This window comes from Taeniopygia guttata, chromosome 3, assembly GCF_048771995.1.
Source record: "Taeniopygia guttata chromosome 3, bTaeGut7.mat, whole genome shotgun sequence".
NCBI classification, from domain to species: domain Eukaryota; kingdom Metazoa; phylum Chordata; class Aves; order Passeriformes; family Estrildidae; genus Taeniopygia; species Taeniopygia guttata.
The window spans coordinates 86,597,990-86,624,214 of NC_133027.1; the positions used below are offsets into that span (position 1 = coordinate 86,597,990).

The 26,225-nt window shown below is 50.2% G+C and overlaps 2 protein-coding genes and 1 long non-coding RNA gene across 18 annotated transcripts in view; 1 reads left to right on the plus strand and 2 right to left on the minus strand.

The window, feature by feature from the left end:
* The first annotated feature begins 3,400 nt into the window (after positions 1–3,400).
* LOC140683759 (uncharacterized) lies at positions 3,401–10,174 on the plus strand. The gene is made up of 2 exons (XM_072927319.1): positions 3,401–3,532; positions 5,565–10,174. Exon 2 carries the CDS (start codon positions 6,925–6,927, stop codon positions 7,921–7,923), a length of 999 nt encoding a protein of 332 aa, XP_072783420.1. The 5' UTR covers positions 3,401–3,532; positions 5,565–6,924; the 3' UTR covers positions 7,924–10,174.
* LOC140683760 (uncharacterized) lies at positions 9,317–21,198 on the minus strand. 3 transcript variants are annotated; one of them, XR_012055181.1, is made up of 4 exons: positions 20,077–20,209; positions 12,288–13,008; positions 10,655–10,720; positions 9,317–10,474 (listed from the first exon to the last, which is right to left on the minus strand). It is a non-coding gene; the product is annotated as an uncharacterized lncRNA (long non-coding RNA). The 3 variants fall into 3 exon arrangements; XR_012055180.1 differs by lacking the exons at positions 12,288–13,008; positions 20,077–20,209 and adding an exon at positions 20,444–21,198; XR_012055179.1 differs by lacking the exon at positions 12,288–13,008 and having other exon boundaries at positions 20,077–20,213.
* Positions 21,199–23,484: 2,286 nt separating this feature from the next.
* The window catches only part of RIN2 (Ras and Rab interactor 2), an 81,925-nt gene continuing 79,184 nt past the window's right edge, over positions 23,485–26,225 (minus strand). For all 14 annotated transcript variants that reach the window (XM_072927308.1, XM_072927316.1, XM_072927313.1 and 11 more), the window contains one exon: positions 23,485–24,478. In XM_072927308.1, coding sequence (XP_072783409.1) covers positions 24,161–24,478 — 318 coding nt within the window. In that variant the 3' untranslated portion in view covers positions 23,485–24,160. The remainder of the gene's footprint in view (positions 24,479–26,225) is intronic.

A 26,225-nucleotide genomic window follows, 5' to 3' on the forward strand; every position in this document is an offset into this window, starting at 1 on the left:
CTTTGCTTTCCTTCTTCTCCTCTGAATTTGTTACCTCCCTATTAGAGAATGTTCAGTTTCCCTTGACTGTTAAGGAGACCATCTTCCTGGTCTTTAATCTGGTAAGCTTTCTCTATACAGTCTGCAGTCTCTCTAGAATGAGGGCTGAGAGTTCTAGAGGGGCTGATGAGACCTCTGACCCAGGAGTAGACCCAGGTGTGAGAAATCCTGAGTGGTGTGGGAAATGGGAGGATATGGGCCAAATCTTAAAGGAATTTTCTGACCCTATAGCCTGGGACTTTCCAAGTGAACAAATTCAGAATCCGGCTGAGGTGGCGAAGTACCTGAAAGAGAAGTGCCATGATAACTCTAAGGAGAAAAAGATCATTGCAGTGAGCTGGGCCCTGGCATATGCTTATCGCACCCTGCTAGATACTGTAGGGCAGCAGACAGAGGAAGGGGGGCAGGGAGATAAATCAGCAGCTATCCCAGTCACTCAGGCTGCAGCCAACACCCCCGGCTCAAAGCCAGCAGCTAAACCAGACTCAGCAGCCAAGCCTCAACCAATGGCTGTTGCTACTAGCACAAGAAGTGGGAAGCGCACAGAAAAGACCAATCGACCAGTGGATGATGATGATGATGATGATAATGCAGGAGAGGGACCCTCAATGCCTGCTGACATAAAATCAGAAGTCAAAGCAACTGGTACAAGATCAGAGGCCAATACTGAGTCCTTTTCCCTAAAGGACCTTCGTGGCCTAAGGAAGGATTACACCCGACGACCTGATGAGTCTGTAATTAGTTGGTTGGTCCGTCTTTGGGATGCTGCAGGCGAGGCTACAATTCTGGATGCTACTGAGGCAAGACATTTGGGATCCCTGTCACATGATCCTGTCATTGATCAAGGAATGATGAGGGGGGCTAACCCTCACAGCCTCTGGGCACGGGTTCTGGAAAGTGTAGCACAAAGATACCTGTGTGCAGATGATCTTTATATGCAGCAAACCCAGTGGAAGACTATAGAACAAGGGATCCAACGTCTGAGAGAAATGGCAGTGGCAGAGATTATCTTCTCAGATGAAATAACAACTAGGAATCCAGACTTGGTACCATGTACATCTGTGATGTGGCGAAAACTTGTACGGCTTGGGCCACATGACTACGCTTCTGCCTTAGCAATAATGAAGCAAGATGAGAGGGATGAGACCGTGCTCGAAATGGCAAGGAAACTCCGAGCATATGCAGATGCTGTACATGGCCCAACCCATGCCAGAATTGCAGCAGTGGAAACGCGTCTGCAGAAATTAGAAGATAAGATAGAGGAGAATCATAAGAGACTCAGGGAGGAGATAAAGGAGGACCTTCTCCAAATCTCAGCAGTACAGATCAGAGGTTCTGGTATCTAACGTAGACATTCCTCAGATGGTGGGAGAAGGTACACCCCACGAACTGAGCTGTGGTTCTTCCTGCGCGATTGCGGAGAAAACATGAGGAAATGGGACGGAAAACCTACTGGTGCTCTGGCACAATGGGTGCATGAATTGAAGGAAGGTAAGACTCAGAGAGGAAGTGCCACCAAAAGGAGAGCAGCTCCAGTTGCCCGTAGCCAAACTGCCAGGCATGATGATGATGATGATGACATGTCTGATCCCCTTGAAGGAACCTCTAAGACATACGCCCAAGGCAAGAAGGATAACCAGGCTTAGAGGGGCCCTGCCTCTAGCCAGGTAGAGGCGAGGGAAAACCATGTTTTCTGGACTGTGTGGATTCGCTGGCCTGGCACATCGGAACCACAAAGATATAAGGCTTTGGTTGATACTGGTGCACAATGCACGTTAATTCCATCGAGACACGTAGGGGCAGAATCTGTCTCTATTGCCGGTGTGACAGGTGGATCACAGGACTTTACCGTGGTGGAAGCTGATGTAAGTCTGACAGGAAATGAGTGGAAGAAACACCCTATTGTGACTGGCCCAGAGGCCCCATGTATTTTGGGCATAGATTACCTTCGAAGGGGGTATTTTAAAGACCCAAAGGGACTCAGGTGAGCATTTGGGATAGCAGCTGCAGCGACAGAGGGCATCCAGCAACTGAACACCTTGCCTGGACTGTCTGAGAATCCAACTACAGTAGGACTTTTGAAGGGAGAAGAACAAAAGGTACCAGTTGCCACTTCAACAGTGCATCGTCAACAGTACAGAACAACTCGAGATGCTGTGGTTCCCATCCATAAGATGATCCGAGAGCTGGAGAGCCAAGGGGTGGTCAGCAAAACCCACTCACCCTTCAACAGCCCCATTTGGCCTGTGCGTAAATCTGAAGGAGAATGGAGATTGACTGTGGACTACCGTGCATTGAATGAAGTGACTCCACCACTGAGCGCTGCTGTGCCAGACATGCTGAAACTCCAGTACGAGCTGGAGTCCAAGGCAGCGAAGTGGTACGCCACTATTGATATTGCCAATGCATTTTTCTCCATTCCTCTGGCAGCAGAATGCAGGCCTCAGTTTGCCTTTACATGGAGGGGAGTGCAGTATACCTGGAACCGACTGCCCCAGGGGTAGAAGCACAGTCCTACCATTGTTGGGGAGGGTAGATAAATATGATTAAGAACCACAATGGTACAGCCAGGACGAATATAACGCCCCCTACTGGCTGGACAATTACCCTCACCTACAGCGGGGTCCAAAAGCCGAATGGATTCTTCCATGTCACCCCCCAGAATGTATGGTTCACCCCACATCTGTAACCCTCCCCTGAACCATCAGGTGCCTGTGACCCCATTGGCCCAGGTCCTGTTCCAGCCCACCCTGGAGCCCCCTTTGATAAAGGGTCTCCGGGGGGCTGGACGCCCTCTTGGATCTTCCCTTCCCCTCCTGGAGAGTCCTCCGGGAGTCCCTGCTCCCCTCTTTGTCTCTCCCCTCCCCCATCACCCGAGGCCCAGCCACGTGCTGTGTCTGGCAGCTCGAGGCAGGGTCACAATGTATCCTGAATAAACCTCTTCCCCCAAGAGCAACCAAAGAGATCTCGCTTGAATCTGTCCGTGGAATACAAATATACGTCGTTACAGACTGGCGCCCATCTTCGAATACGAACCCACGGTGACCTGCAACTGCACCCGTCTGGATACTTTCCAGCTTTTCTACCTGTAGGACACCTTTCCATGGACACTAACTAAATAACCAGGTACTTCCTCGCCATCGGTGTCGCGAGCACGGCATTTTGCTGCTAGGCAGTAACGAACCGGAGCTCTTTAAAAAGTCCCGAAGCCATCCTACAGCTCAGAGACTCGTTACATAGTAGCGAGCTCTTACAGCTCTTCTAGGCTTTCTGGCCGTTATTCTCCGAGCACAAGAGATCGCCGCGATTCCGCGGCGACCCAAGGCTTTGTGACGAGACTTGCCGCGCCACGTGGCCACGTACACAAAGCACAGGTGAGCACTGCTTAGCACTGCCCGCGCTGAAGCTCTGGAGAAACCCCGCGGTGAGCCCTCAGCACCGACTGCAGTAAACGTCGGAACCTGACAGAGGATCCCGCTCCTGCGACACCGAGGTGAGCCACACTGGTTTAAAAATGGGACAGTCCCACTCTGCAGCTGATCGAGATCTCTATAAGCAACTTAACCACTTATTACGTAGCCATAATAGTAATTTGCCTAAAAAAGAGCTACGGAAACTCCTAGAATGGATCTTACTTAAGTTCCCATATGCCGAGCGCTCTGCTGTGTTTTGTAGAGACTTTTGGGAGTCCGTGGGACATACACTATTTAACGACATTTCACTGCGGGACCCCTATGCTTGCGACTTATTTCCTGCTTATAGAGTGTTGGCAGGAATCTGCGCTTCTCAAAAGCCGCTAATAGCAGCCAAACCGCTCCCCGCCGTGGCTCAACTATCCCCGCCGGACTGCCCCCCCACCCCGCGCTGCGGCGAAAATGCCGGCAAGGCGACTGGCGACTCGGCGGTTTCTGAGCGAGCGGCGCTCGCCGCCGCGGCCGCCCCCCCCCTCCCCCGCAACCCAGAACCCGCCCTTGCAGCCACCTCCTCCCCCCCAAACCACTCCGCGGGCCCCGCCTCCCCCCCGCCCGCCCCCCCAGCATTGCCTGTCCCGGCTATGATGGCTACTATAGCCGAACTTTTACAAAATCAAACAACAGCCATTTTGCAAGCACAAACCCAGTCAATGGCTATTTTGCAAGCACAATCTCAAGCGTCAGCTGCTATTTTGCAGGCGCTCCATACGCTCGCCTCCGCGGCCGCCCCACTGACCCGCCCGGAAGCGCACTGGCCCGGGGACCATGCCGGCCACGCGCCGGCCCTGGGCTGGGCGGCCCCCACTCCCGGGGCCACGCCCTCCCTCTCGCGCGGCCCTAACCCCGCCCCCGGGGCCACCGCCCCCCTCCCGCGCAGCACTGACCCCGCCCCCGCGGCCCCCCTCCCCCACAGTCCGGACCCCGCCCCCGCGGCCGCCGCCCCTCTCTCGCGCGGGCCTGACCCCGCCCCTGCCTCCACCTCCTCTCCCTCGCGCAGCCCAGACCCCGCCCCTGCGCCCGCAGCACCGCCCGTCCTTCCCAGGGACGCCCCGGGGTCCGGCGCGGTACCCCTGCTGCCCGCCCGCCTCCTGCACTCGCGGCCGGCCCCCCCGGCAGACGCAAACCCGGCGTCCCCACCCCCCCACCCCCCCGCCGCGCCGCAGCCCCTGCCTCTGACTACAGAGCCCCGGAACCCCCCAACGCCGGCACCACTTCCTGGTTTGCCGAAACCATCATCATATCCCTCCGCATCTCTCCCTCCGCCGGATCTTCAGACTGCCGCAGCACCCAATGCCACAGCTACAAGAAATCTTTCCGAAAAGGCCAGTCCCCCACAAGCGCTGCTGCCCACGACCTCCACCCCCCCTGCTCCTCTGCCTCAGCTGGCAGCAGCCCCTGCCTCCCACACTAGCAGCTCCTCACCACACCCTAACGAAGACACTATGCCTCAGCAAGGTGAACGCAACAATGTAACTGCAGCTTCTACAAACAAAGGACAGACAGAGAACTATGTTACCCCTACAAACTCTAACCTTTCTATCCCAGTCTCACCAAATTCTCAACAAAGTGCCAGCAATCTTCAACTGAAAAACTGCCCTGAAATCAAATATAATAGCTGCAAAGACAACAGTCTGCAACCCCAAACCTTCCAAGTGGTACACAGCCAGCGAACAGCTGTCCCCTCTCAGGAGGTGAAAGAAGTCCTACCACTACTCAAGGACAGTGGTATCTCCTTTTCCTATCTTACACCACAGTTAAAAACTACCATAGAAAATACACGCCAAACCCTAAAACACATCTTACATCTAAAGAAAGGGGGAGTAGATCAGGTTACACCTCAAAAGAGGTTGAATAAGGCTCTATATGCTCACAATTTTCTAAATAGCTCTGCAGGAGAGCCTCGTCTTCCAATTTATAGACATTTCCTGAACACCAAAAAAGTAAAAATAAAAGGGTACCCCCCAGCTTTACCCAAAATCTTAAATTCAGGACATATACAAAGTCCACACAGTCTTCTAACGTGGGGGAAAGGTTTTTCTTGTGTTTCCACAGGTGGACGACTCAAGTTGGTCCCAGGAAAGAATGTAAAGCCTTACCATGCTCCGAAATCTGCTGACACCCCCACACCAGACAGTACCTCTGCAAGTACAAGCCAAGAAGCAAGAACCCAGACCTGAACCACGCTGCGTCATCAAGAGAATAATGGACTTTCTATCGTTTAATGCGTGCATATTGTTTTTGTTCTTCTGTTTCAGTTTTTATATTGAAGTTTTACTTGTAATTCAACCAAGGACAAATGCCGAGTAGCTTTAGCCAAGCCTGCAAGCTCTAAGACCACCTATATATCTAACACAAACCCTAACAAACCTTTTTCAACCCGTTTAATTATAAGACCTTTTCCAAAAAAATTCTGACAATGCCTCCCCTACTATAATCAGTGATTTAATAACAATAAAGCCATCTCAGCTATACAGTTTACTTAATAGTTTGAGCCTTGCACCTTGGCTAAAGGAACTCTGTAAAATAAGCTTGACTGTTCCAGTAGCAATAAGTATAGTTCTAGTAACAATACCCTGTACACCTCCAAGTGTGCAGAAAATAGTTGTTAAATCAATATTTAATATTTCAAATGGTTCAGTGAAAAAGGGGGAGATGTTGGGGAGGGTAGATAAATATGATTAAGAACCACAATGGTACAGCCAGGACGAATATAACACCCCCTACTGGCTGGACAATTACCCTCACCTACAGCGGGGTCCAAAAGCCGAATGGATTCTTCCATGTCACCCCCCAGAATGTATGGTTCACCCCACATCTGTAACCCTCCCCTGAACCATCAGGTGCCTGTGACCCCATTGGCCCAGGTCCTGTTCCAGCCCACCCTGGAGCCCCCTTTGATAAAGGGTCTCCGGGGGGCTGGACGCTCTCTTGGATCTTCCCTTCCCCTCCTGGAGAGTTCTCCGGGAGTCCCTGCTCCCCTCTTTGTCTCTCCCCTCCCCCATCACCCGAGGCCCAGCCACGTGCTGTGTCTGGCAGCTCGAGGCAGGGTCACAATGTATCCTGAATAAACCTCTTCCCCCAAGAGCAACCAAAGAGATCTCGCTTGAATCTGTCCGTGGAATACAAATATACGTCGTTACATACCATCTGCCATGGACTGATCCAGACTGCACTAGAAAAGGGTGAGGCTCCAGAACATCTACAATGTATTGATGATATCATTGTGTGGGGGAACACAGCAGCAGAAGTGTTTGAGAAAGGAGAGAAAATCATCCGAATCCTCCTGGAAGCTGGTTTTGCCATCAAGAAGAGTAAAGTGAAGGGACCTGCTCGAGAGATCCAGTTCTTGGGAGTGAAGTGGCAAGATGGACGGCGTCAGATTCCTACAGATGTCATCAACAAGATCACAGCCATGTCCCCACCAACCAACAAGAAAGAGACACAAACTTTCTTAGGCGCCATCGGTTTTCCTGAGTACAGTCAGATCGTGAGTCCCCTCTACCTGGTCACCCGCAAGAAGAATGATTTCTGCTGGGGCCCTGAGCAGCAGCAAGCTTTCACCCAGATAAAGCAGGAAATTGCTCATGCAGTAGCCCTTGGCCCAGTCAGGACAGGACCAGATGTAAAGAACGTGCTCTACTCTGCAGCCGGGAACCATGGTCTGTCCTGGAGCCTTTGGCAGAAGGTGCCTGATGAGACTCGGGGCCGACCACTGGGATTTTGGAATCGGAGCTACAGAGGGTCTGAAGCCAACTACACCCCAACAGAGAAGGAAATCTTGGCTGCCTACGAGGGAGTCCAGGCCGCCTCAGAGGTGATTGGCACAGAAGCACAACTCCTCCTGGCACCCCGACTACCGGTGCTGGGGTGGATGTTCAGAGGAAAGGTTCCCTCCACCCACCATGCCACCAGTGCTACATGGAGCAAGTGGATTGCTCTCATCACGCAGCGTGCCCATATTGGTAAGCTGAATTGCCCTGGGATTTTGGAAGTAATTACAAATTGGCCCGAAGGTGAAAGTTTTGGTGTCGCAGATGAAGAAGAAGAACCAATGACACGGGCTGAAGAAGCTCCACCATACAACCAACTGCCAGCAGAGGAAACACGCTATGCTGTCTTCACGGACGGTTCCTGTCGCATCGTAGGGATGAATCGGAAGTGGAAAGCAGCTGTATGGAGTCCCACACGACGGGTTGCAGAGGCCACTGAAGGAGAAGGTGGATCAAGCCAGTTTGCTGAACTCAAAGCCGTTCAACTGGCCCTAGACATTGCAGAAAGGGAGAAGTGGCCAAAGCTCTACCTCTACACTGATTCATGGATGGTAGCCAATGCTCTGTGGGGGTGGCTAGAGAGGTGGAAAGAAGCTAACTGGCAGCGTAGAGGAAAACCAATTTGGTCTGCTGAAGAGTAGAAAGATATCGCTACCCGGGTAGAGAAGCTACCTGTGAAGGTTCGCCATGTAGATGCCCATGTCCCCAGAAGCAGAGCTAATGAAGAGCAGCAAAACAATCAGCAGGTAGATCAAGCTGCGAAGATAGGGGTATCAAAGATAGACCTCGACTGGGAACACAAGGGAGAGATGTTCCTAGCACGATGGGCCCATGATGCCTCAGGCCATCAGGGTAGAGATGCCACTTATAAGTGGGCACGAGACCGAGGGGTGGATCTAACCATGGACAGTATTTCTCAGGTGATCCATGACTGTGAGACATGCGCTACCATCAAACAGGCCAAGCGGGTGAAGCCCCTGTGGTATGGTGGGCGGTGGTCCAAGTACAAGTATGGGGAGGCCTGGCAGATTGACTACATCACACTGCCCCAGACACGCCAAGGCAAGCGCTACGTGCTCACAATGGTAGAAGCCACCACTGGATGGTTAGAAACCTACCCTGTGTCTCATGCTACAGCCCGTAACACCATCCTGGGCCTTGAAAAGCAGGTCCTTTGGAGGCATGGTACCCCTGAGAGGATTGAGTCAGACAATGGGACTCAATTCAAGAACAGCCTTATCAACACCTGGGCTAGGGAACATGGCATTGAGTGGGTATACCACATCCCCTACTATGTACCAGCTGCAGCCAAAGTGGAGAGCTACAATGGACTGTTAAAAACCACCTTGGGGATCTTTCAAAACTTGGCTGCAGCATCTGGCAAAAGCCACTAACAGCCAAGGTTCCACCAATTGAGCAGGTCCTGCCCAGTCTGATTCCCTGAATATAGTAGATGGAGAGAAAGTCCCAGTGGCACATGTCAGAGGTTTGTTAGGGAAGGCAGTGTGAATCAATTCTGCCTCGAGTACAGACAAACCCATTTGTGGGATTGTCTTTGCTCAGGGACCAGGTTGTACATGGTGGATAATGCAGAGATGGAACAACACAATGATCAGATTATCAGATCTCAGGGAGATCTGATTGTGGGGTGAGACTCATGTGCAAATACCACTGTTTGCTGGATGTTACTGCCATTGTCTGTACATGAAAGCACACAGACATGAGACAGAAGGAAATGTGTGTCGAAGGTTTGAGCAAGTGAGATGGAAGTGTGAAAAATGCATATTTTATGATTGGCTTTTCACAAATGTTACAATGAATATTATATGTGTAATGTTAGAAAGTTATGATGTATTAATTCTCTTAAGTAGTGTGTTAAATATAGTTTTAGGTTACAACTTAATATTGAAATAGAAATCTGTGATGTAGGACTTTTTAACTGCCTCCTTATTAGAAAAGACATTCTTCCACCTTCTCTCCATCTTTATGGAACCACCAGGATTAAGGGGAAGAAGTTGACAAAAACCAGAGAAGTTTTTAATTTGCAAGGAATTTATGCATCATGTATGATATATATGAATATGCAACTGGCTATTGCTTTTAAGGTTATTCGTTTGTTCACAAGGTATGCTTTTCATGACTTAGTGTCTGAGAGCATCCAGACGTCCATAATTCTTTGCTTTTTATTGTAATTGTCCTAACTCTAAATTTTGTTACTCTAATTGTATTACTATTTTTATAACCATTTTATTATTATTAAACTTTTAAAATTTTGAAAATCAAGTGATTGGCGTTTTTCACAGAAGGAAATGTGTTTGAGGAAGTGAAACATGGAAGTTTTCATGTGAATAAATGCATGATGTTTGGTAGTATGTTGACGCTATGGAAATAAGGGGTGGAAGTTCCTAGGGTGACATTATGGTGCTTGTATCCCCAATCATGTTTATGCCTGATGCTTTGTTCTGTGCCTTCCAGACTGGCACTGAAAAGTGAAAGTTTGTTTTGTCTTGTTAGCAGCTGGCTCACCTCCCCCCACGCTCTGTGTCTAGGAGAGTGGATAGGGCTTTCTTGCTTGCTTGCTGGCTCTTTGCTCTTGCTCCTGCTTTTTGCCTTTGCCCTTGCTTTTTTTTCTTTCCTTTTTCTGAATACCATTCCAGCCTGCTCCAGACTGGGACCTGGGAAACACCAAGAGACACCAACAGCCTGCATTTTGTGACCTGCAGCAGCCATCCCCAGTGCAAGAGACAGAGAACTGAGTGACCACTCCCATGAGAGACTTTCTGAATTTGTCATCTCTTCAGAGCGGTGAAAGGGTTTTTGTACTCTGATGTTGTTCATTTTTGGTGCTGGGGACTGTTTCTGTCTGTTAAAAAACAGGGTTTTTGTTTTCCACTTCTCTCCAAGGAAATTCTTCCTGAACCAGGTGGGGGGAGGGCCTGTGGGGGTTTGCTGTCTGGGGTGGGGGGGGCTCCTCCTGGAGGTTTTCTCCCAAATTTGCCCTAAACCAGGACAGTGGGTCTTTCCTCCTCAGATCCCCACAATCTGCCTTTGCAGCCCCTCCTTGTGCAGGATCTCCAGGGCTTTTCCGCCCCGTTGGCTCCTGTGCTGTGGAGCTTCTCAAAATGGCCTCTTCCAGAAGGTTCTGCCATGTGGATTTGTCCTCTCTGGTCTCCATCCTCAGCTCCCGACTGCCTGGGGGATGAAAGACAAGGAGTGGATTAGATTTGCCTCCATGCCAGAGGGAAGGAGATCTCCCCAGTGCATCCTTGGCATGACGGTGTAATCAGGAGGGTTGTCCTGCAGCTGGGGCCCATGCCAGGCTGGGAGATGGAGCAGGAAAGAGGGGGAAAGGGGTGGTGACTTCCTCCTCACCTGCCTGGGTGTCCCGGGGCATCTTCCTCTTCCTCGCAGCCTCCAAGGGCTTGGGAATGGGAAATCCTGGTTTGGGGAAAAGAAGGGATAAGCACGTTGACTTGGAAGGTCCCTCTGCCCAAGTCCATCTCTGGAAGTCACCGGCCATCTGGGGTCACTAAAACCTCCCGAATACCAAGATTCAGCCCTGGAAAAGCCTCCCCGGAGTTCTCCATCCCTGGTCCCTCCCCTTTGGTGTTCGGGCTTCCCCCTGTCCCAGCTGCTAGGGGTCACACTTATACTCAGGGTCTCCCTGCTCCTTGGTCCCTGCCCTCCCCAGGCTGCTGGAAGTCCCAAGAATGCAAAAAGCTCCCCCCTCTTGCGTCTCCCTGTTTAGGGAATGCCAGGGATTTTTGGGCTTCCCCTTCTTCTGTGCTTTGGGCTGCAGGGACTCCAAGGAGTCCCCCCGCTTCCCCTCTCCAGGCTGTTGAGTGTCCTGCCAATGGCAGCGCTCCTGCCCTTTCTGTGCCACCCACTTTGGGCTCCTGGGGGGACACAGGGCTCTGCTCCTCTAGGCTGCCTCTGTTCGCAGCTGCCACCAGGCCCCATAGAAGCAGACATGCCCACAAGGGCTGCAGTCAGGGCCGGGAGAGAGAGGGTTAATCAAGACGTCACCCACAGGTGTCATTCACAGCCGGTGCCAACAGATGTCGCTATTGGACAAGAAAGGAGGGACAGCGGCTTGGGACATTCAAAAGAGAAAAAGAGTCAGTTTTATTCCAACATCTGGTATTTCTAGAATTCCAAAGTTGACTGTGGATTGGAGGATGGAATTACTACCTCTCCAACCACACTGGTCCAAAGACCATTCAATCATTTCTCTCCACTCATAGAGAAAGATGCAAACTATTCTATTTCTACATGAAAGGGTGTGGGACCTCTGACTCTCAAATATGAAAATCTTATCAGAAGGCTAAATAAGTTTCATGAGAACTTTACAACTTTCCAAAGAACTATAAAAGAAAACTCAACAATTTTAAAAATCAGGGCAACAACTGGGCTCATACTTTGGGCTACTTGGAGCAACTGAGAGAAACTGGGATCATGCTGCACGCCAGTTGCAGGATCTGGGAATGACTGGATGCATGCTTCAGGCAACTGGGATATTCTGGCCATGACTGGGGGATCATACTGGGATAACTAACACCTTACTGGAGCCACTGGTACTGCCTGGAAATGATTACAGACATGCTGGGGGCAATTGGGATCTACGGGTAGCATCTGTAACCATACTGGGGGGGACTGGAACCACATTGGGAACAATCGGGACCGTGCAGCAGAGAACTGGGACTGAACTGGGGGCAACTGGGAGTGAGTGGGAACATGCTAGGAGGGCCTGGGATTCTTCCATTATTCCAGCCTCACCTTAAAAGCAGCTTTTTCCATGGGTGGAGCACAGATGCTAAAAAGCGGCAAAGCTGATTAGCCTGGCTCAGCTTCAGTACTGTGCAATTCACACAAGCAAAAAGAATGAAGCAGCAAACCACTGGGCTTCTCTGCGTAGGCAGAATTGTAAAGGCAATTGCAAAAATCCAGCAGCTGATCATTCTCACGAACAAGCTGCTGGCTAGGTTTTGCTTCTCGACAAACTCACCGCGGCCCTTCGTTCCTGCAGCTGCCATCAAGTTCTCTGCATCTCACAGCCTCAGGGGACGAGCAAGAATTTCCGAGGAGGGCTGTATCAGGATGGAGTAAAAACCCAGGAAAGATGTCCTGGAATGCCTTCTATACGCATGCTAACAGTGAATTGAAGAGGCAGGAAAGATGCAGTCACTGTTGTCTAGCAGTCTGAAGGCTGAGCACACATGCCCACTTCTTTGCAGCTTTGTTCTTCGCCTCTTACCAGCTACCGCGCTCTTGGGCTCCCAGTGGCGAAAAGCGACTACTTCACGCACAGACGACTGGACTGGCAGCTGTACACTCCAGAGGGCTGCTTCTGCCGAAATACGCCGGGGAGCAGCACTTCCCTTCGGACAGCTCTGGAGTCTCTAGTCATCTAAATCTTAGCAAAAAGCTTTCCCCCTAGGTTTTGGAAGGAGAAATTGTACCAGCACCACACACTTATCCCGATCTTGCCCTGAAACTTGGATTTGATGCATATTCCAAAGAAACTACTGTTTCCTTTTCTGTCGCCCTGATTCTTGAGTTTTCTTAAGCCTTCTGAATTTACATTCTATTGGGAAACTTTCCCACACAGTTTCTGTAAATAACGTATTGTTTTGCATTCCTCCATGGGGGTGGAGAGACTTGATGTACTAGTGCTTTGTCCAATGTCTTCGGAGAGGTGGCCCGTTCACTCTCCAATCCACTGTCACCTTTGGAGAAGTATAAAAGTTGGAGTCAGAAAATAAACGCTCTCTTTTTGCCTTGCAAGGTAGCAAGTAGCTCGCATTTGCTTTCTCGTGTCCTATAGCGACACTTTTCCATGTTTAGGGGCCTGTGGCTCTGAGTCATTGGCCACCTCCTGAGATTCTGGACAATGAAGAATGTTGTCATGGTTTGACACTGGCACAATGCCAGTGCCCCCATGAAAATGCATCTTCCCAAATAAATGCTGTGAGATGCTATCAGGAACACAGCAGAGCAGGCCCAAGCTTAATGACAAAGGAAAAAAACTTTATTAAACTACTGCTATGAAAAACACACACACACTAAATCCAGAATGAAAACCTTCCAAAACATTCCTCCTCCCCACCACAATTCCAACAAACCACAGTGAGACACATTTCAGACCCTCACTCAAGTTCCCACCCTTCAGATAATCAATACGCAGTCCATCAAGGGAGAGAGGAGTCTCCTGTTCCACAGACCCCCCAAGAAACACAGCTGCCAATTCTTGTGTTTCCATGTCACACATGGCACTGCCCAGAGAAAATCTGCCATGGTGACACTCTCCTTTCCATGCACAGTGCCCTCACCACCATGCATGGACAGACCGCTCATAGGGTTTCTTTTCAAGGATGCTTTGCCAAGGACCAAAGACAACAGTTCAGTTTCTCATTTTTGGGACCACAGTCCCCCCCATTTCCCCCTGGGGCTGAGGATCCAAGAACAGAGATTTTCTTCTTCTCTTCTTCTTCTCTGAAGACAGGGGGCATCACCAAAACCCTCCTCAACTTTTCTCTGTTCACTCCACTCCAGTTGCTCTCAGCTGCTGAAGCAGGTCTCTTGGCTCACCGTGCATCCCCCTAAAATGCAGTCTCTCTTGGAGGAGAAATTGGTTCAGTCTATGGCTAACAAGAGAAGTCCAGCCAAAAGCCACTCCATCATCTCCCCCACAACCTTCTTTTCCTAACATCTCAGGTCCCAGGCTGTCTCTCTTCTTCTCTTTCAAAATGAGGAGGAGTAATATTTCACAAAGCTTTCATTTCCCAAGGAAGGGTTAAAAGTCCCAACTCCCCGGATGGCTCTCAGCCCAGACCTCAGCTCCCACGACTGGACACCTTCCCCCCCACCCCCTGCCCTTCTCCTTCTCCTTCTCCTTCTCCTTCTCCTTCTCCTTCTCCTTCTCCTTCTCCTTCTCCTTCTCCTTCTCCTTCTCCTTCTCCTTCTCCTTCTCCTTCTCCTTCTCGTCCGCAGGAGCTGGCCCAATTCCAGGGTTCCAGTCCTCCCACCCTTCGGCCTACCTCAGCCAGGCCACGGGAGGGTCTGCACTGTCTGATGACCCGAACCAAAGAAAACAAGTTTCCCTGGGAGTTCTGCTTTTAACCCCTGTGTTCTCAGAGGCATGTCCAGCCTTCAGTGGCCACTCCAGATGCCAATATCCAGACCTGACCATCGACTGGCTTGACCCCAACTTCCTGAGAAAATTCTCTTCCATGTCAAACCATGACAGATGTGTCCCAGACCCAACCTGCCACCACCTGTAACTTGTGCTGCCCTGACAGTCCCAAGCACATCCTGCAAACTAACTTCAGGAACCCAGGTTGGCGAGTTATGTTTCACAGGCAACATGGCCGGAGTTCATATTTAGGAGCCTGTGGCCTGGAATGGATGGCTGCCTCCTGAAGTTCTGGACGGCACAGGATGTGTCCCAGACCATATCCTGCTAACTGACATGAAGAACCCAGGGTGGTGAGTTTTGTTTCAAGGAGAACATGGGTGGGGTTCGTATTCAGGAGCCTGTGGCTCTGAGTGGTTGGCCGCCTCCAAAAGCTGCTAACTGTGCAGGACATGTTCCAGATAGAACCTGCCACCACCTGGAACTTTTGCTGCCCTGACAGTCCCAAGCACATCCTGCAAATTGTCGTCAATAACCCAGTAGCGAGATTTGTTTCACAAGTAAAAGGGCCAGCATTCGTATTCAGGTGCCTGTGGCCCTGAAGGGGCGGCTGTCTCCAGAAATTCTGGATGGCAAAGGATGTGTCCCAGACCCAACCTGCCCCCCTTGGAACTTGTGCTGCCCTGAGAGTCCCAAGTGCACCCTATAAACTGATAACAGGAACCTGGGGTGGCAAGTTTTGTATCACAGGGAACACGGGTCGGGTTCATGTTCAGGGGTCAGTTCTCCTGGGTGGTCAGCTGCCCCCTGAAATTCCAGATGGTGCAGGATGTGTCTCAGACCCAACCTGCCACCACTTGGAAATTGTGCTGCCCTGCCTGTCCCAATTGCATCCTGCAAAATCGATGCTGTATCCTGGCATGAAGAACCTAGGGTGGCAAGTTTTGTTTCACAGGGAACATGGGTGTGGTTCACGTTCAGGGGCCTGTGTGTGGCCTTGGGTCATCAGCTGCCTCCTGATTTTCCGAATGGCGAAGGAACTGTCCCAGTCCCAACCAGCCACCACCTGGAAATTTTGTTGCCCTGACAGTCCCAAAAGCATCCTGCAAACTGACATCAGGAACCTGGGGTGGGAAGGTTTGTTTCACAGGGAACATCGCCAGCACTGGTGTTCAGGGGCCTGTGGCCCTGTATGGGCAGCCACCTCCAAAAAATGTGAACAGCAAAGGAACTGTCCCAGTCTCAACCAGCCACTGCCTGGCTCTTGTGCTATCCTGACAGTCCCTAGCACATCCTGCAAACTGACAGCAAGAACATGGGATTATGAGTTTTGTTTCACAGGGAACATGTCCAGTATTGTGTCCAGGAGCCTGTGGCCCTGATTGGCAGCTGCCTCCTGAAATTCCGGATGGCGCAGGATGTGTCCCAGACCGTACCTGCCACCACCTGAAACTTGTGCTTCCCTGACAGTCTCAAGCACATCCTGCAAACTGACATAAGGAACCCAGGGTGGCAAGGTGTGTCTTACAGGGAAAATGTCTGGAGTACGTGGACAGGGGCCTGTAGCTGTGATTGGGTGTCTGCCTCAAAAATCCGAACTGCAGAGGATGTGTCCCAGACCCAATCTTCCAACACCTGGAACTTGCGCAGCCCTATACAGTCTCTGATGTATCCTGCAAACTGACGTGAGGAACCTGGGGTGGCAAGCATTGTTTCACAGGGAACATGGCCGGCATTGGTATTCAGGGACCTGTGGCCCTAAATGGTCGGCCGCCTCCAAAACTCAGAATAACGAAGGATGTATCCCAGGTTCAACCTGCCACCACCTGGAACTTTTGCTGCTCTGACAGTCCCAAGCAGATCCTGCAAACTGAGATCAGGAATCTGGTGGATCAAGCATTTTTTCTCAGGGAACATGTCCAGCATTTGTATCCAGGAGCCTATGACCCTAAGTAGCTGGCTGCATCCTGAAATTCCAGTCGATGAAGGATGCGTCCCAGACACAACCTGCCAACACCTGGAACTTGTGCTGCCTTGAAAGTCCCAAGCGCATCCTGCAAACTGACCTGTGGAGCACGGGTTGGCGAGTTTTGTTTCACAGGGAATGAGGCTGGTGTTGGAACTGAATGGGTGGCCACCTCTAAAAAATGAGAACGGCAAAGGAATTTTCCAAGACCCAAGTTGCCACCAGTTGGAACTTGAGCTGCCCATACAGTCCCAAGTGCATTCTGCAGACTGACATCAGGAACTTGGGGTGGCAAGCTTTGTTTCATAGGGGAAAATGGCCGGCGATCATGTTCAGGGGCCTGTGGTCCTGAAGGGGCAACCACCTCTAAAATATCTGAATGGCGAAGATTGTGTCCCAGACCCAACCTGTCACCACCTCGAACTTGTGGTGCCCTTACAGTCCCAAGCCCATCCTGCAAACTGACATCAGGAACCTGGGGTGGTGAGATTTGTTTAAAAGGGAAATTGGCCAGCATTCACTGTCACTGGCCTGTAGCCCTGAGTGGCCGTCCACCTCCGAAGACTACGAATAGTGCAGGATGTGTCCCAGATACAACCTACCACCACCTAGAACTTGTGCCGCGTTGTAAGTCCCAAGCCCATCCTGCACACTGACATCAGGAACCTGCAGAGGTGAGGTTTCTTACACAGGGAAAAGGGCCAGCATTCGTGTTCAGGGTCCTGTGGCCCTGAATGGGCTGTCGCCTCAAAAATATACAAATGGCGCAAGATGTGTCCCAGACACAACCTGCCATCACCTGGAACTTGTGCTGCTCTTACAGCCCTAAGCGCATCCTGCAAACTGACATCAGGAACGTGAGGTGGTGAGCATTTTTCCAGAGGAAACATGGCCAGCGTTCGTGTTCAGGGGCCTGTGGCCCTGAAGTGGCCAGCTGCCTCCAGAAAACCCAAATGGTGAAGGATGCGTCATGGATCCAACCTGTCACCACCTCAAACCTGTGCTGCCCTAACAGTTCCAAGCCCATCCTGCAAACTGGCATCAGGAACCTGTGGTGGCAAGTTTTGTTTCACAGGGAAAAGGGCTGGCGTTTGCATTTAGGGGCCTGTTGCCCTGACTGCAGGGCAGAGTCCAAAAATTCTGGATGGCGAAGGATGCGTCCCAAACCCAACCTGCCACCACCTGGAACTTATGCTGCCCTGACTGTCCCAAGCGCATTAAGTAAACTGACATCAGGAAAGGAGGTGGAAAGGTTTGTTTCACAGGGAAAGAGGCCAGCGTTCACAGAGAGGGGCCTGTGTACCTGAAAGGGCGACCGCCTCCAAAAATCCCAATGGCCCGAGATGTGTCCCAGACCCAACCTCCCACCACCTGGAACTTGTGCCGCCTGACAATCCCAAGCAAATCCTGCAAATTGAAATAAGCAACCTGCGTTGGAAAGTTTTATTTTGTAGTGAAAAGGGCTGGCGTTTGTGTTCAGGGGCCTGTGGCCCTGACTGGGTGGCCGCCTGAAAATCAGAAGGGTGCAGGATCTATCCCAGATGCAACCTGCCACCATCTGGATCTTGTTCTGCCCTGACAGTCCCAAGCACACCCTGCAAAATGACATCAGGAACCTGGGTTGATGAGCATTGTTTCACAGGGAACATGGCCAACATTCATAGACAGGGGCATGTGGACCTCAGTGGTCGCCCAACTCCAAAAACTGCAAACAGCAAAGGAAGTGTCCCAGAGACAACCTGCCACAACCTCAAACTTGTGCTGCCCTGACAGTTCCAAGCCCATCGTGCAAACTGACATCAGGAACCTGGGGTGGCAAGGTTTGTTTCACAGGGAAAAGTGCTGGCGTTTATGTTCAGGGGCCTCTTGCCCTGAGTGGGTAACTGCCTCCAAAAAGCACAAACTGCGCTGGTGCCTCCCAGACCCAACCTATTACCACTTTGGCCTTGTGCTGGCCTGACAATCCCAAGCACATCCTGCAAACTGACATCAGGAACCTGTGGTGGCAAGGTTTGTTTCACAGAGAAAGGGGGCCCCTGAACATAAAGGGGGCCGTTTTCAATACTCACTAACCCATCTGGCCAGAGTTCTGTGCCCACCAAGGACACAGCAACCAGCATGGAGCTTTCTCTCATCCTCCATCACAGGCTTCTTCCCTCCACACTCAGGGAACTGCAGCCACTCAGGGAACACTGACTTAGTCCTGGACTAGCAACAGGAGACACACAAGGATAATTTGGAACTTGTTCCGACCTCAATGTCATCCAGATCTGGGAGAAAGAACCTCCCACAGATCCTGTAATTGTCTTCCCTGTCCCTTCCAGCTTCAGAAGGTTTCTGTGGCAGCCAAGATTATTATTGCGGTTCAGAAGCTGCACATGATAAAGTATTGCCTTGGGACTGTGGCGCTTCCCTTGTGCCTTTCACTTCTTTATCCCAAATCTTCTCCCCAGTGCTCAGCAATCGAGAAAGAATAAAAAAGGGAAAAGAAGGAAGACCAAATAATTCTGACATTAAGGAAGGTTTTTTATCCCAACACAGTACCAGGTGAAAAAACATTTCTGCCATTTTAACAAATCCACTAGATACGGTTTCAACTTGATAGTAACTTGTTAAATACTATGTCAAGAATCCTAAGGACAAGAGGCTTGGAACTCTCAGAAATGGCTCAGCTTGGCTACTTCAAGGACTTTCCCACCCAGGGAACCCAGGGCAACCCAGCACAACCCCTCCTCATTCCTCCATCACCTGTTCCTCCACCACAGCGTGGCTCTCTCTCCTAGGGACCTTGGGGTGACCCAAATGACATCAGAGCCTCTGAGTCTCCAACCCCTTCCCCTCAGCCTTTTTTCCTCACCCCCCAAAAGAAAGCACAGAATGAATCAAACTGCCCTGGACAGCAGCGTGGTGCTTTATTCAAGCCATTTCTATGTGTACACCCCCCACCAAAAGGGACTCTGCTGCAATAAGAATGGGAGGCAGCCCCCAGAATTTCCTCCACAGCTCCACAGTCACAGGCGAGAGGCAGAAAGAGGGAGTGCCAGCAGAGAAGCCACAGGAAGAAAAGTAAGAACGGGGTGCAGAATGAAATTGAAAAAATTATATATAAAAAAAAAGCAAACAAAAAACAACAACAACAAAATCTGGGATGGGATGCACGGCAGTAAGGGAATAAAAAAAGAACAGGGACAGGGAACGGGACACAAGGATCCAGTAGAGAAACAATGGCACACGGGAGCACCAGAGAGAATAAAAAAGGAACACAAGTGAGGGGGAAAAAACCCAACAAACCAACAAAATCCATTTGATACTGTCTCAACTCGATAGTAACTATTTAAATACTGTACCAAGAATCCTAAGGACACGAGGCTTACAATTCTCAGAAATTGCTCAGCTTGGCTACATCAAGGACTTTCCCACCCAGGGAACCGAGCGCTCTCAGCTTGAAACAGCACATTTGCTACAAATCCGATAGAAATTGCACTTGGCTGCTGGCGCTAGAACTGTTTCCACACACAGACGACACGAGGCTGCTTGAGTTGCCCTTTCGGCAGCAGCTCCCGGGGACCCCCACCTCCCAGCTGGCTCAGCCCGGCCTCCATGCAGCACTCAGCCAGAGCTGCGGGGAGCTGAAAGTTTCCCTAGGAAGCCCTGCCCGGCGAACTGTGCCCCCTCCACGCCCCTCGCACCTCTCACCTCCGAGCAAAGAGAGCAGCTGCCTCCTCCTGCTGGGCGCTCCTGGCTGCGGGCAGCTTGCGCTCTGCGAGCAGGAGGATGGCTCAGGCAGTTCGGCTGACTGTTTTTCCCCAATGCTTTTGTGTTTTCTTCCATTTCCCCGGGGCGAAGGGGAGCGGGGATGAAGAAGGAGGGGAGAGCGGCGGGACCGGTGGAAGGGCGGCGGCGGTGGCGGTGGGACGGGATGGGCGCCCAGCACGACATGGCGTGGGGTCCTCTCGTAGGAGGGGAGGAGAGGTACAGAGACATCGCCGCCACTGCCTGTCCGCGCCCGCCCGGCTCCCACCCGGCCCCGGCGGTGCTGAACCCACAGCCCATGTCCGCGCACCTGGAAACACCGCGGAAAACCGCGCTGAGCTGGGTCGGTGTCGGGGTTACGTGCAAGCAGCCGAAAAGACGGAGTGAGGTACTGTCCCACCCCTTTTTTGTCCCTTCCAAAGGCGCATGCGTGGAATGTTGCCATCCTTGGAAGGTCAGGTGCCTGGCGCCTGAGCCGCCATCTTGGGTGTGGCGTCAAGTGACTTTCGCTTTTCCTCGCCACACTCTTTGGTACTGGCAGAAGCCACTTCCGGTCGACCCACCATATTTGTTGTGGTACCCTTAAGGCCCCCCCCCCTCCGCGCTTCACACAGGCGTTTGTCTAGTCGGCTGCCTCAATGCGGCCCCGACGCCGATCCCACGCTCTCAGCGCGATTTTTCGCTGCCTTTCCCAGTGTGAGAACACGGTTGGCGTGGTCAGCGGTACCGGAGCCGGCCGGCAGCTGCGCGAGTAGCGGCAGAGAGCGGCGGCAACGCCTCTGCCGGCGTCCTGCCGCGGCCGCCATCTTGAGTATGGCTGGAGCCCGACCCAGCTCATGCAGGGTCCTGGTACGCGGTCGCTTCTGCCATCTTGAAATGGCAGCTCTGTTCCGGCGCCGCTCGCCCGCCCGCGCTGCGACCGCGCCTCCGCCACCGCCGAAACCGGCCCCGCCGGGCCGCCCCCGCTACTTCCATTCTTCTCAGTCACCGCCCGCACTCCTTGCAGCGCCGTGGCGCCCGCTCACCCTTTGCACTCCTGCCTCTCCTTCACCGCTCTCCTCTGTTTACAGGCACTACCCCACTCACCGCTCACTCCTGCCCCTCGCCCTTTCCAAGCTCGGCAGCCACGCAGCCCGCCGCTGTCCCGGGGAGAGGTTGTACCGTTCCCTGTCCACAAGGCGGCAGCACTGCCTCCTTCTCCAGGCTGGGGCCGCCACGCGCTTTGGGGGCAGGCAGAGAACGGAGGCTGAAGTTGCCAGAGAGTCCCTTTGTATTCCTTCAGCCCCTGCACCTCTACTTATGGTTTCAGGGCACTTGATTGGTTCATTCCTATGTAAAAATGTTATGGCATTGTTTTCAAAATTACTAACCATCTTTAGTCAGTTTCCTACGTTCCTGTATACAATAGAGTGGTCAGAGAGACTGTTTCTTTCCAAATGATTTGAGATAAATTCCTATTCTTTGCCAAACGAAAAACTTTACACGTTTTAGTATTCTACACCCACCCCTCCTTGTGAATTTTCTGGCAGCTTTTGGTCCCTCTGGGGGAGAGTAACCCAATATGACCCCCCCCCCCTCATTCCTCACTCACCTGCTCCTCCACCACAGCGTGGCTCTCTCTCCTAGGGACCTTGGGGTGACCCAAATGACATCAGAGCCTCTGAGTCTCCAACCCCTCCCCCTCAGCCTTTTTTCCTCACCCCCCAAAGAAAGCACAGAATGAATCAAACTGCCCTGGACAGCAGCGTGGTGCTTTATTCAAGCCCTTTCTATGTGTACACCCCCCACCAAAAGGGACTCTGCTGCAATAAGAATGGGAGGCAGCCCCCAGAATTTCCTCCCCAGCCCCACAGTCACTGGCGAGAGGAAGAAAGAGGGAGTGGCAGCAGAGAGGACACGGGGTGCAGAATGAAATTGAAAAAATTATTAAAAAAAAAAAAAGCAAACAAAAAAACAACAACAAAATCTGGGCTGGGACGCATGGCAGTAAGGGAATAAAAAAGAACAGGGACAGGGAACGGGACACAAGGATCCAGTAGAGAAACAATGGCACACAGGCGTACCACAGAGCCACCAGGGATAAAAAAGGAATACAGTTGAGGCAAAAAACCAACCAAACAAAAAACCCCAAACAAACAAAAACAAAACCACCAAACCAAAACCACCCCAAAAACCCTCAAAAAAACCAACCAACCAAACAAAACAAAACAAAAAAAAACCCAAACTGGGATGGGCAGCATTACAGAGACTGATTCAAAAAGAACAGGGACACGTAGTGGTACACAAGCATCCAGTGAGAAACAATGGTATGGAAAGCACCACAGAGCCACACAGAATAAAAGAGGAACATGAGTGAGGCACAGTGAAAAAGACAGAGGGCCAAACACATGGTGAAGACAGACGGATACAAAGAGTGAAACAAAGACAGAGAGAGGCAACGACCACAGCACCTGCTGGTGCGAGAAAGGTGGGCAAGGCACAGGGCAGGAATAGAGAAAGAGAGGCATGGCCAGCAGGACAGAGGCTTATCAAGAAAAGCGTACAATGAGAGTAAAGGACTGGGCAGAAGTTACAGACAGGTACAGGCAAAGGGACAGTGAGAGAGACAAAGAAATACAGTCCCGGTGTAAGACACAGGGAAAAAAGAGGAACAAAGAATGAAAGATAAAGATACAGGCAAGGAGAGGGAGGGAGACAAAAAGTAGTACAGGGAGAGGGACTGAGCAAAGTTTATTAAATAAATATGGAGCATTTTTTTCTTGAAAGAAAAAGAAGAACAAGAGAATGAAGTAGTGAAAGGGAATGAAAGGGGGAGCACACAGGACAAAGGAACACAAAAGACACACCAGACAAACAGAAGAAAAGGGGATGATAGTTTGATATAAGTCTGAAAGAAAATCAGAAACAAAGCCCAAGACTTATTAGAGAGTGTGGCTGATGCACGTGCCAAAAAAACACCAGCTCTAACAGAACAGGTTACTGTCACAGCTTGGCCTGGGACTCATTAATTAACAACTGTCTTTTGGCAGAGCCATAAACCCCCTGAGAAAACATGAGGTCAAAGCTGAATAGATAATGTGCTCCAGCTCAGCTCTAATCCCAGCCCATGCCACCACTGAACACCTTGATCTCTTTTCTCAGGGAAATTTCACCTTTATTGGTTCTCTTCCCCTCAGTGCTCATAATGATTGTGATGAGAGGTTAAGATGTATTTTGCACAGCTCAATGAATAAGATGGTCCGATTTTAGGAAGACAATTGAGAACAGACAACAAAACTGCCTTGAGTGTACAGAGGTTTCCTAAGAACACTCCTGGAACAGGTAAAGAAGAAAAATCACACAGACTATCAGTGCAAGACTCTAAAACCAGCAAGAGATTTATTCTTGTGTATTAAATGTTAAAAATCACATGCATAATTATAGAACATTTTAGTTAAAAAAATATTTCAAAAACCAGCCCTGACAGTTTACCTGCAACTGCTATAAAATATCTATATCTATATATATATATATATATATATATATATATAAACATGATGATTTTCTGTAATCAAAAATATTAGACAAGGATGCAACCATCCAGGTAATGCTGAGTGAACTGATGCCCTGCATCGGAGAGTCTTGTCAAACTCCTGCTGGTGAAACTGAACTCACCCCGCCCAGTTCACAGATGCACAGATTCAAATGCAAATGACAGCTGGGGAAACAAGGAGTGGAAGAAAATCGTATTTTGCACACTACAGCCAAGACCTGTGAAAGGCTGCAGTAGAATATGCTAAAAAAGAGTCCATGGTACAAGAAATGCAACCTCATAGGTTGTCTCCTCAGACATGCTGGTGGATATATTCTGCATAACTGGCCACGTGCACAGTGCCCCTGGATCCTGTAAGCAGTACCAGAAATGTCAGCACATATTTTGCCAGGCACTTACGGTTTAACATGTTTTAGCTCCTAAGGAAGGCAGCCAACAAAGATGTTTGTAACAATTACCAAGGAACAGATATATAAAAATGACAGGCTGCTGGTTTTAAGCAGCTGAATTATTGCTGTTCTGAAGAATTGCCCCATATGGGTCACTGTTAACACGCTTGTAGACAAAGTGAAAGACCTGGGGCTGCGGACGGCTGTGCAATTCAGCCTTGATCTTCTGAGGGTAGGTATCCTCTGTCAGTTGTTGCCAGGTGTCATCAACAAAAAGAAACAGCCTGTATTCTTCTGGATTTGCCACTTTAAACTTCTCAGCACAAAGCTGACATACATCTTCAGTAGTGATATATGGCCGTACTAGCAAAGTCTTTCCTGTACAGCCGCTGGTAACTTCCTGGAATGCAACACGAAGGTAGTTCTGTGAACAAGAAAGTAGACATCAGGAACTTGAAAAACCGTTAGCCTCTGAAAACTGAAAAGCCAGCAACAAAAAGCAAGCTTCTCCCTGCTCCAGCTGTGAAACACACCCTGGTGATTCCCGGATATTATGGCCATCCCATGAGCTGCAGTCTGGTGTCTAAGCCTGGCCTAACCCAGCTTCACAGGATAGCATTTCATTTCAGGGATTCAGAAAGAAAATTTACTCTGCATCATTTGAGTAAATGCACCTGATCTTGATGCAAAAGCTGGATCTCTTCTCTTGTAGAAACTCACACCCACAATGCTGCTAACACAGATACATTCTAAATAGGACCTACAGGGAAATGCAGTTTCATCTGCTCGCTGTTTGTTTTTGTCTTGGAGTGATGTTATGATACTACTGTATTACCCGATGGTCTGCTTTATGCCCAGAAATGGGTCCTGGAGCTTTAAGCTGGGTCCAGAAGAGGAGTGGGAGCTAGGGGAACTCTGGCGCAGGTTGTGTTCAGGTACTCATTCCCCTGTGTGCTTGGGTCTGCGGCATGGAGGGAGTTACATTCCATTTCTGCTTTTGGCTACCTTGGTTTTAGTCAGCTGAGGCAAGAAGTCTTCACAGGACTGCAACAGCAATCCTCCGGTGGCTTCCTCTGGAACTGCTCAGCTCGCTTTGGCCTGACAACCAGACCACTGGTGGGAGCCGGACGCTGCATCCCAGCTCTGGACCTCAGGGGAGGCCAGGGCAGCTAAAGAGGGAACTCTAAATCCACTAGCAGAAAGGAGCTTCAATACCTAACAGTGATTAATTTTCTCCCTGCCTGCCCTGTGGGCACTTCATTAAACAGATGGTTTTTGCCACTTTCATCCAAGAAATTCCTTTCATATTGGTGGGAAGGAAGTGTCAAAACCCATTTTCTTTAGAGAAAATGTTAATTCTAGAGCATTTTCTCCTAAAATTGTCTCTAAACCAGAGACAGTTTTAAAAGAAAAAAAATAGCTGGAATTAAAGATTAAAATGCAGTAAGATTGAAGGAGGTGGAAAAAATTACAGCAAGAAAGAGTTGTTTATTGACTGAGCTGGCACCCATGGTTTGTATGCTGAATAAATTAAGCGTGTGAAATTCCAAAGGTAGAAGTTTACCTCTTACAGAAACAAGCTGTTAAAAGCTAGGACTGAGAAGAACCTTCCAATGACTTAAGTTCCAAAGAGCACTTTTGTCTAATCAAGTATTTCTTTATATGACAAAGACTGAACACTAAAGCTCTGCAATAGATTTTAAAAATGGGACTGAACAGAACGAAGCCTTTTTTTTTTACCTGGTATGAAGAACTTGTAGAAAAAACCCAGCCCCAAATAGGGCAAAACATACTATAATTAATTTTTAATGCAGCTACCACACATAAGACATGTTTTGAAAAGCACGAGGTTTTAGATGGACAGGATTGCTGGAAGAAAAGGCTGAATTTTTTTACAGATGCCCAGAAAGCTGTATTTAATTTTCATCAAAGTACTGGGGTTTTTGCTTTTCCATCCATTTAGGGAAGGTGGAAAGACAGCCTCCAGGGCCCAAGAGCGGGCAAGGCTGTGAGACTGCAGCACAGAAATGCCATGACCACACCATCCTGTTTCCCTGGTAGAAAGGTGATTGGAGCTGCAGATATGTTCCATGCCAGTTGTAGGCAAGGTGCTCCATTTCAGGACTGCAAGACTCAGAGAGAGAAGAGAGAAAAATCGCCATTTTGAGTAG

Bases quoted from the DNA above. Each gene is read 5' to 3' on its own strand.
- LOC140683759 (XM_072927319.1), top strand. From the start codon at position 6,925: ATGTCCCCACCAACCAACAAGAAAGAGACACAAACTTTCTTAGGCGCC.